The sequence below is a fragment of the Physeter macrocephalus genome, chromosome 5 (genome assembly GCF_002837175.3).
Source record: "Physeter macrocephalus isolate SW-GA chromosome 5, ASM283717v5, whole genome shotgun sequence".
NCBI lineage: Eukaryota > Metazoa > Chordata > Mammalia > Artiodactyla > Physeteridae > Physeter > Physeter macrocephalus.
In genome coordinates this window covers 6,088,901-6,099,237 of record NC_041218.1, presented here as the reverse complement: position 1 = coordinate 6,099,237, position 10,337 = coordinate 6,088,901, and the positions used below count along the sequence as shown (strand labels likewise).

Genomic DNA, 10,337 nt, shown 5'->3' with positions numbered 1-10,337 from the left:
TTTTTAATATTTATTTTTTTTTTGGCTGCATTGGATCTTTGTTGTTGCGCGTGGGCTCTCCCTAGTTGCGGCGAGCAGGGGCTACTCTTGGTTGCAGTGTGCGCGTGGGCTTCTCACCGTGGTGGCTTCTCTGGTTGCAGAGCACAGGCTCTAGGCACGCGGGCTCAGTAGTTGTGGCTCGCGGGCTCTAGAGCGCAGGCTCAGTAGTTGTGGCGCACGGGCTTAGTTGCTCCGCGGCACGTGGGATCTTCCCGGACCGGGGCTCGAACCCGTGTCCCCTGCATTGGCAGGTGGATTCTTAACCACTGCGCCACCAGGGAAGTCCCGGCCGAGCTCTTTGGAGTAAACTCACCCCCGGGGACGGTCACCTCTGGGCTTGGCTGGTGTGCGAGTCAGGTTCTACATCCTACACTCTAGTTGTTTTAAGAGCTGGATCGGGCCCGTTTACGTGGGATTGCTCAAGCTGGGGGGGTCGGCGTTGCCAGCAGTTGTGTCTCGGGGAGCCGCAGCACCGGGGTTACGCCTGGGCTCCTGGGACGATGTGGAGCGAAAGGGCAGCTAAGCCAGGGCTGCTGGGGTGGCGGGCCTGGCCAGGCCCCCTTGAGAAGAGGGGCATCGGGGGCACTGTTGGCAGGGCAGAGGGGACTGGAAGGGTGTGGCCGATGCCCGGGGAGGGGCTGGGGCGCGGTGACGGCGTGGCCCCCGTGGCCGCTCCCCCACCCTTCCTCCCTCCCCTCCCCTCGCTGCGTGGCTCCAGCGCACAGCTGTCCCCAGCATCCATCTCTGTCGCCACCCTGCTGTGGGGCTAATGAGTTCTCCCGTGAAGCCCCTGAAGCGCAGCACGTGGGCTGCCTCCACCCCCGGCCCGGAGGCCCCAGGCCCGCCTCCGAGGGACCTCGCCGGCCTTTGAATCTGCACAAGGTGTCAGGGGTCCCCGACCTGAGACGTGCTGGGGTCCACGGTTCGGCCATAGCTCCATCCTGAGAGCACCACCTAGGATGGCTGAGAAAGCTCACAGGCCTGGCTTGGGCCTTTCCAGTGAGGCCAGAGCCCAGCCTGGCCCTCTGGGTGCCTCTGGACCTGGCCCTTCCCCTCAGCTCGGGGCCTCTTACTCCACAGGGCGGGAGCTGGTGCCGTGGTACTGGGGCTGAGGGGGCTTACAGACGAGGGGCCACAGCCGGGGGGCCTTGGGAATTTAGCACAAAGGCTCCTGGGTGCCGTCCTCTTCCCCGTTCTGGCCTCCTCCTCGCCCAGGACCCGGTCCCGCTGCTGAGTCCACCCAGGACAAGGGGCAGCGAGGCTACTGGCAGAGCCCTGACGAGAGGCACCACGTCTTAGGGAGCAGGGAGCAGCCGTGGGTGCGGTGCCCCCAGCCGGAAAGGGCAGGGCCACGGTATTTCCCAGCAGAGGGGGTCTGGGCCCTCCGGGCTTCCGGCGCCCACAGCCCAGGCGGGACACGCGGGTCCCTGCCCAGGCGCCTCCTGGCTGCTGGGCTGGGAGCTGGCCGGTCTGAGGCCTGTTTCCCCACCTGTGTGGCAGTGGCCTTCACCCTCCCCTCTGCTGCATCCTTACCTGTCCCTCCTGCTTCAGGCTGCCGCCCCCTGCTGGTCCCACGCCCCAGAGAGAGGAGGAGAGGGACGGGAGCGGGGTCTCGGCACAGGGAGGAGAGCGCCCGGTGTTGTGTTCGGTTTTGGTTTCGGAAGGGAAGGTAGAGGCCTGAGGGATTGCTGTTTTTACACACAACTTGACAAACTGGAGAGCAGAGGCTCGGTGGGGTTTGCTGGATCATGTCACCCAGCCAGTGGCCGGGCTGAGACTTGGCCCACGACTTTGACTCTGAGCGTTACCCAGATTTTTCTGTACGTGCCAGGAGCGCCTCCCTTCGGGGCTGCCTGAGAGTCGCCGGAGAGTTACCACTGGGGCAAGTAAGGTGGTGGGTGGGTGTGGCGGGGGCAGCCGGCAGCCCACGTGCCCGGCCCGGCTGCGCGGCGGACGCCCTCGGAGTCGCGTCCGGTGCTGTGCTGCCCGTGAACCGTGTGCGGCTTAGTGTGTCGGGCCTGGGACAGGGTCTGGCGGCAGGCGCTTCCAGGCTGTCGCTGCTTTCTTGCGAGGTGAATCGAAGACGCCGCCGGGCCGCAGGACGCGGTGAGGAGGTTGAGAGCGTGGCCTCCCCATCCATCAGCCCCTCACTGGCTGCCCTCTGGCTCCGGGGTCAAAGTGCACGTCCTTCCCCAGCTCCCCACATGCTGGATGCCCTGAGCAACCAGCACGCGCAGATGGCGGCCTCCCTGCCCTGTAGACGCTTCCCATTCAGGAGACGCGAATCAGATTCGAAACCGTGGGGACAGTGAAAGCACGAGGGAGGCCAAGCCAAGGGTCTCCGTGCGCGGCCTGAGTTCCCTCCCGACAGAGGCCGCTCGCCTCTCGGTTTCCCTCCTTGGCGGCCGCCGCACCCCTGTTGCTAGCTCTCCCACCTCCACCCCCCCTTTGCCGCGTTTTCCAACCTGAGCAAGCTTCCCAGCTGGCAGCAGGGACCCTCCGTCCCCGGAGCTGCCCGCTTCCCTTGGAGGCGCCCTCCTGTTAGGGAGCCGGAGAGGAAGGCCCGTCCGGGAACTCCTGGCCTAGCCCGGCCTTGCCCAGGAGACCGGAGGGCAGCGGTGCTGGGGACCCGCCTCCCGACGGAGGCCGGGCGGGCTGGCGGGACGTGACGGGCTGCAGAGGAAGGGCTGGTGGGCAGGCCTCGAGCCTCACTCCCAGCCCCTGCCTAGCCCCAGAGAGCCCGCCACGGCCTCTCCCGTCTTGCAGCCAGCGAAGCCATTCACACAATCACCTTCTGTTAATTCTATCTGCAACATCAATTAAATTGTTTGTAGAAACTAATTGAATGTGGCTTAATCACACATCTTAATAGCTTTCCACGCTCTGAACTCGTTGTTAATTCCAGTAATAAAACGAGATGAGCACGCTGGCTGGGTAATTAGCGAGGAGGCTGGGGAAGAAATTGCTGTTTGATGGTGGGTAATAAAGGCAGCCGTGGTGACCGCTCTCCTGAGCAGCCGCTCTCACCGCCACTGCCGAGCCCCCCGTTCTGCTGACGGAGGGAAACGCTGTTGCTCTGCCCCGGACGCCCCGTCCCTGCTGCTGCCTTTTGAGCTCCTGGCCGCGCTCTCCTTGGGGCCGGGCTCCGCCTCTGGGCCCGGGCCTGCAGCTGGCCGGGTGCTGGCCTGCTCCCCACACCCCCCAAGCAACCAGCGCCCGACCGAGGTGGTCGGAGATGCTGAGGGCAGGTGCTTTCCCCTTACGTTGGTTGCTGGCTCCTTGGCCCTGAACAGAGTCCCTCCGTGTGGCTCTTTTTCCTGGCCTGGGGTCAGCTTCTCCCGCCGTGTCCCAGCCTGGTTATCCCAGGGCTGTCGTGGGGCCTGAAAACTGTCGCAGCGGCTGTGGCCTCCTTGTGAACTAGAGCAGCCCAAGCCCCTCCCGCAGGAAAGGGACTGCAGCTGTGCCTTCGGCCCAGCCAGCTGTTGACAGTTGTCTGGGGCCGCTGAGCTAAGATGTGACTGTGTGCAGGGTCCTGGGTGCGTGCGGAAGCCGAGTCGGTGGGCTGTCGGGCCTGGAGTGAGGAGGGCCAGGAGGGTGGAGTCACACGCCGGATGCTGGGCCGAGAGCAAGACCAAAGGGCCAGCGGCCACCGGGTGGGGCGGGCCGAGTTTGCTGGAGAAGGGACCAGGGGGACGGAGCCCTGGCAGCGCTCAGCAGAGCGGAGGTGAGAGAGGTCGTTGGAGGGGAGGGGGTCCTCCCGTGGGTGGAGCCCGCCCTCACCGACTTCTCAGTGATGTTGTTCTGTGCTTCTGAGACGTGAAGCAGACCCCCTCGGAGCGGAGGGTGCCTGAGGCCAGGCACCCGGCACTGTCCCTCACGCAGGACTAGGTGGTGGCAGGAGGGCACGGACGCAGCGCAAAGCTGCAGGGAAAGGAGCTCCTCCCCTCCGGCTGGCTATGCCCTTGTTGTCTTTCTGAAGGGCCATCTGCCTGTGAAGGTGGCAGAGCCGCTTGGAGAATAAAGAGTGAGTACAGGCCTGGCCGGGCCTCCGGGAGCCGGGCTTGACTGGTGAGGCCGGCGTGCTAGCATCGGTGGTGCCCCGTCCTCCCCTCGGTCCTTCGGCCAGTCCTGCCACTGGCCCTCTCACTGGTCCCTGATGACCCGCCCTGCGGTGAATTCCAGCCCGACGCAGAAGTGCAGGAGCCGGGCTGGTGCTGGGTGCTCTCTGTTTCCTTGTTCTTGCTTCTCTTCATAACGGGACACTCCCACGTTCTCTTGGCTCCTTAGGGCCGGGTGACCCCTTTCTACTTGACGCCCTCTTGCTCGTTCACAGAGTGAGGGCAGCCCCCGAGCACCTCGCCAGCCCGCCCTGGCCCTGCTTCCCAACAGGCAGCACTCCCCGTCGGCTCTTTTAAGCAGAGGACATTGTCCCTTTTCCCCGAAGCTAAAAGTTGAGAAGGTAGGAGGACACCTGGGCGACCAGGAGTGCTGCTCCAGGTGGGTAGGGTGAGAGGGTTGGGGCCTGGAAGGACACGAAGACTCCTCGAGCCAGACGCTCGGGGAAGCGCCCTGGATGCAGGACATCCCAGAGGCTCTCTCGAGGGGGGAGAGGCGCCCGTCCCGAGTCTGATCGGTGGAGTTCTGTCCAAAGTTAAATCGGTGCCGCCGGCCCAGCTTCTGCCCCCGGGAAGGAGCTTTTGCCATGGTTTATGGAGGACGTTTGCTGGGAACGGCCCCGGAACTCGCTGGTGCCAGGGGCAGGGAAGCAGGAGTCAGCAGCCTGCAAGGAGAAACGAGAAGCAGCAGGCAGAGCGGGGCCCGGCCGGGCGGGGTTTACGGCAGGCAGGCAGGCAGGCGGCCAGAGGGCGGGCAGGGCCCTGCTCTGCCTCAGCCGCCTCCCGCGCCCCCCGCCCCGCCAGGCGCCGCTCCCTGGGGTGGGCGGTCCCAGGCCGAGGCCGAGACAGCGGACGGTGGGGCTCAGCACCCAGTGGCTCCCAGTCTCAGGGGCCCTCCCCGCTCATCCACTTCCAGGGCCCCCTCGGTACTGACTGGAAGGCAGGGTTCGCTCCTGGGCCGAGGAGGAAGTCTGCCTTCCGCGCAGAGCCTTGGGAACCCGAAAAGCCTGGGCTTGAATCTGGCTCTGTCACCTGCTGATCGTGTGGCCTGGGGCCGGTCAACCTTTGTCAGTCTCGGTTTCCTCACCCGCAAAGCGGGCGTCGTAACACCGTCCTTCTAGTTGTCGTGACGATCCCGTGAGGCGGTGCGTGAAATGCAGCCGCGACGTACAGCTGTGGTTCCGTGGACGCCTGGCACGTGGCTGGGCGGGCGACGTGATGTGGTCGGCGGTTCTTACTGTTCCTGCCGTTGGGATACTCACTGGTGTCTGTGGAACCGCGGACTTGTCTCGGTATCCCTAAGAGCAGCGAGAAGAATCAAAGGCTTCCCTCCCTTTAGCTGTCCAACAGCTGTTTATCATCAGGTGCCATTCTAAGGACTGGGGGCTGCCCTAGGCTTTGTAAGTTCCCAAAGTCCCAAGTGGTGGCGGGAGCTTCTGAAAATAGGGCTGAAGTCCTTGGCGCCCGGCCGCCCGGGGCCCCCCCGTCGTCCGCATCCCACGGAGCCTGTCGGTTCCTCTCCTCGGCCACATGCCCTCTCTCCCTAAATCCCATCTTGGTTCAGTACCTGGCCTCCTTTGCGTTGCCTCCTGAGCCGTCTTCCCTAAAGGAGCCCCGAGCCTCAGCTCTTGGCTCTCGACCCTCCGTCGCCCCTGGCCCGCTCCCGGCTGAGCCCCGCACCGAGCCGCACGCGGGCAGCCTGGGAGGCGTGCTGCGCGCGCCCCGGAACTCGGGCTGTCCCCCCGCCGCCGCCAGCAGCACGGGGGAGGGACCCGGGAGTTGGGGGGGCCAGAGATGAGGTGCTGCCGAAGAGCGACCTGTCCTAACGAGTCTTTCTCTGTCTTGTCCGCGTGGCCTTAGGATTACATGCAGAACATCCACGGCAAGGAGATCGACCTGCTGCGGACCACGGTCAAAGTGCCAGGGAAGCGCCTGCCCCGAGCCACGCCGGCCACAGCCCCTGGCACCAGCCCCCGGGCCAACGGGTCGGCCTTGGAGCGGAGTAGCGCGCAGCTGGGTGGGGGAACAGGTGAGGGGGCTGCTGAGGTGGGAGGGCGCGTGGGGCTGCCGCGGCCCCGCCTGTCTGGGAGGGTGGGGCGCGCCGCGACGGGGCCCGGAAGGGAGGCGTGTGGGGCTGCACCCTCCCCAGCCGGGTCCTCGGGGCTCCAAACACGCCGGCCACCCGGCGTCTTGCTTCGGGATCAGCTCAGCCAAGCGCAGTCGCCAAAACGCTGCCCTCGTGGGGTTAGTCGAGGTGGCGGCCGGTGGACTGCCTGGCAGGTCAGAACGGGGACAGATAGCCTCGCGCTGACAGGTGGCGTCAGCGTCTGGAGCCGAGGCAGGTGATGGTGGGGACGCCGGGGCCCTCTGGCACCAGGGCCGCACCTCAGTCAAGCCTGCCGGACGGGCAGGGAGGGAGGCGGGAGGGGACAGGGCTGCCTGGGACGAACCTGGTGACCGTCCTCAGGTCTGCAGTGAGAGGCGGCGGGGGGGCGGGGGGGGCTCTTTGCCCAGAGCAGGCTGAGTTTAGAGAGAGCAGCTGGAGGCCGAGCGGGCTCTGCCCCGCGTCCAGAAGAGGTGGAGCCTCTGAGCGCGCTCCCGGTTGGAGGTGAGGCCCTGAGGGGCCGGCACCCCGCCCTGCCGCGTGTGCCACCATTGCCCCCCAGTCTGGAGGCGCTGCGAGGGGCACGTGGCGGGCACTGACCCCGCTGGGGGAGGGGTGCCGGGTGCAGTAGATCTGAAGTCGAGACTCTCCTCCCCGTGTTGTGTGGATGAGGAAACAGAGGTTCGGACAGGTTAAATAACTTGTCTGTAAAATCCCACAGGAAGTGGTGGAGCTGGGCTTGAACCTGCGCGTGCCTGACTTGGGAAGCTATGTTCCGTCCTCTAAGCCCTTGAATTAGACAGCGAGCGAGCTAGTGGACAGAGGGAAGGAAGGAAGGAAGCCAAGGACAGAAAGACGAGAAAGACGGGTAGGGCGCCGGGAGCCGCCCGTGGAGCTGCACTGGGGGGCGGGGAGGCGGGTCCAGTGGAAACAGGCCACCGCGGTCCTGGGTGTTCTGCTCTGCGCGGGGCAGGGGCGGGGCCGCTGGGCCCCCCCCCCCCGCCCCCCGCCCCCCCCCGGAGCTGCCTGTGGACTGGCTTGGGGTTTCTCAGGTGACACCAGAGGGAGCAGGAAGCGTGAGTGGATGGAAGGGGAGCCTTTCCTCGCAGGCAGGCAGCAAGGGGAAAGCTAGCTGTTCCCTCCGAGGGAGGGAAGCCATAAGACACTCTGTCCTGTCACATTCCTGGTCCCTGAAGACCTTCGCCTGGGGAGCGGAAGTGGCGCGTGGAGAAGGGGGCGCGCGGCACACTCACCCACGTAACTGCCAGTACCCGCAAACGCTCGCCGACGCCCCTGGAACACGTGGCCAGGCGCCGCCCGAGCCGCGTCCCCGCCGCCGCGCCCCGACCTCGCACACACTCACGCGTGTCTCCGCTCACCGGGCGATGTTAACATCTCATTATCTTTGTTACTGTAATTACATTATCCGCTGCTTTATGCAGAATTATTCTCCGAGGACTAATTGATGGCTCCATGTTTAATTCATTAATCATTAGCATCAAATTCGACAATTACAGTGCACACTGATTGTGGGATTGCACGCGTAACGAGGGGAGAATTAACAAAGAAAAGGGAAAGCACTTTCCCTCCCTCGGGGTTTTGGGTTGGGGGGCTTGGGGGGGAACTTGGGCCTGTGCTGTCTTTGGGTGGGGCTGGGGGTGGGGGGAGTTGGAAGCAGGCGAGGGGTGGCGAGAAGCGCAGCATCTGAGAAGTTAGGACCCGAGGCTGCTCCCCTGGAAGGTTTCCTGACGGGGGTCGGTGCGGAGGGACCCCAAGAAAGGCTAAGTTTGCAGGGACCTGTTAGGCGGGGTGGGAGGGGCTGGCACGGGTGCCACACGCATGTTAACGAGCACTTACTGTGTGTCTGGTCCTGCCTGGGGTGTTATGAAAGATACAAGAGAAACACAAAACCCGCCCCCACCATTCAGTCTCGTGCTGTCCCCGGAGCGAGCATCAGGGACGTCTGGCCTGTTCCTTTACCTTCTAGTGGCTTCCGCGCACATCTTCCGGTCCCTTGGTTTCCAGAAACTTGACCCTTGTGCTTGCGGGGCTGGTCCAGGGCCTGGTGTCGGCCCGCACCCTTCCCTCCGCTTGTTCAGCTTCAGGGCCTGTCCCTGCCTGTCGCTAACGCCGGGCACCCGGCCAGCTGCCCAGCTTTCGGTGCGGACCTCCCTCAGCCGCGGCCTTCTGGCCTCAGGCCCCACCCCGTCTCAGGTCGGCTGAGGTGAGAGGGCAGTGTGGCTGTCCGCGGCCGGCCCTGAGGCCCGGGGGCCGTTGCCACCATCTCCCCACGGTGACTCGGGCCCGGGGAGGGCACGCGCTGCCGGCCCCACGGCCCCCAGGCTTGGCGCTCCTGGGGCCTTCCGTTCCCCTGGCTCTGCTGTTCTTCCCCGATGGGAAACGAAAGATTAATTTTCTCCAGCCCCACAGGATAATTACTAATACTAATTAGACATAATTACTTGAATTTGATACACTTACTCCTCGTCAGAATGGCAGCAAAGCTGAGGCACAGCAAATGGCATACGTGGCCTGGAACGGGCTTCGGGGCCTGGCCAGGAGGGGCAGGGGCTGGGATAGCCGGGGAGCAGCTCAGCAGTGATGGGGGGACTGTCCCGCTCACCCAACTTCTGGCTCCTGATCACAGGGAGGGGACAGAGGCGTGGACCCTGGCGTTCATGGAGACAAGGGGGGCGGTGTGAGGTCTGGGCCCGTGGGAGGCCTCCGCTTCTCCAGTGATCCTGGCCCGGTGTCTGGTGAAGCCAGGAGCCCCTCATCCTGGGTCAGTATCCTGCTGGAATTGCTCAAGCTCTGCCCGGAGCTGTACTTTCAGGAAAGTCTGTGGGTGCCCTTCCCCCGGCCTCCCCTCCCAGTCTGACCCTTCCCACCCCCCCCCCAGGTGCCCCCCACTCGGCCAGCAGCCCAGCCTGGTCTGGCCCGCGCCCAGAGGGGCTGCACCAGCGCTCCTGCTCCGTTTCCAGCGCCGACCAGTGGAGTGAGGCCGCTGCCCTGCCCCCAGGTATGCAGGACCCGGTGAAGCCGCAGAGGAGGGCAGCCGGGGAGGCCGAGATGGGCAAGGGGGCCCGGCGGAGCCCTCCAGGGCTTGTGGCAGAGCCAGTGCCACGCCTGCGGCATGGAGCTGGGGTGGCTGCCCCTGTGCTGTCCCCAGGCCCGCGCGCCGGCGGCTGGCGCTAGAGACCCGCCCTCTGCAGCTCCCTGCCCGCCCACCGCATCCCCATCAGCCCCCTGCGCCGCCAGCTCATCAGCCTCTCCGCGGGGGGGGCGGGGGAGCCGCTGAGTGGGGAGGTCGGAGGCCGGGGGCTTGACGCGGCAGCTAGCCCGCGTGGAGAGGGGTCCCCGCAGACAGGATCAGGGAGCTGTCCGGAGAGATGCTTTCTCCCCCGCGCTGCCCCTGGATAGGCCGAGGCCCCACCCAGTCCGGGTGGTCGAGAACTCTCCCTTGCCACCTCCGCCTGCTCTCCTTGGCCTCGTCGTCTTCTTCCCTTCGTCAGTGTCTGTGCCTCGTCTTCCCCTTACTTCTTCCCCCGCCTCTTCAGCGAGCACCTCCACGCTCTCTCCTCACTCACGCTCTCTCCTCACTCACCCGTAGCCCCACGTCCATCAGCAGTCCTGAAGGCTAGAGGGAAATGGGCGCAGCCCCGCCCTCCTCTCCGAAGTGAGGGTGTGAGAGGGAGGAGACTCCCTGGGGGCCGGGCACGCCTGCTGCTCCCGCATCCCTCCTGCCGGGCAGCAGCGCGTTAGCTCTCCTCCCCGACGAGACCCTGCCCAGGAGGCCCGCATCCCAGCAGAAGCGCGGAGCCCGGCCTGAGGCCTGAGCTCTGACAGCAGGAAGCAGCTGGGCGCCCACGCCCCGGGTCTGCGTCGTCTGCGTCACCTCCCCGGCCCGGCCCAGGCCCCCGGGGGGTGGATGTGGAGGCCCGAGAGGGCAGCCGGGGGCCCTTCCCGGGGTCACCGTCCTGCGGCCTGTGCTGGCCTTGGTGGGGCCCCTCTGTTGAGTCTGGCAGGCGGAAGGCAGGGAGGGAGGGCGCGTGTCTGCCTCTAATGAAGTTTGACATTTA

The 10,337-nt window shown here is 65.7% G+C and overlaps 1 protein-coding gene across 1 annotated transcript in view; it reads left to right on the top strand.

The window, feature by feature from the left end:
* Nucleotides 1-10,337, top strand: part of AGAP3 (ArfGAP with GTPase domain, ankyrin repeat and PH domain 3) — a 33,919-nt gene that overhangs the window by 15,565 nt on the left and 8,017 nt on the right. The window contains exons 12-13 of the mRNA XM_055084699.1: nucleotides 6,015-6,183; nucleotides 9,158-9,277. Coding sequence (XP_054940674.1) covers nucleotides 6,015-6,183; nucleotides 9,158-9,277 — 289 coding nt within the window. The remainder of the gene's footprint in view (nucleotides 1-6,014; nucleotides 6,184-9,157; nucleotides 9,278-10,337) is intronic.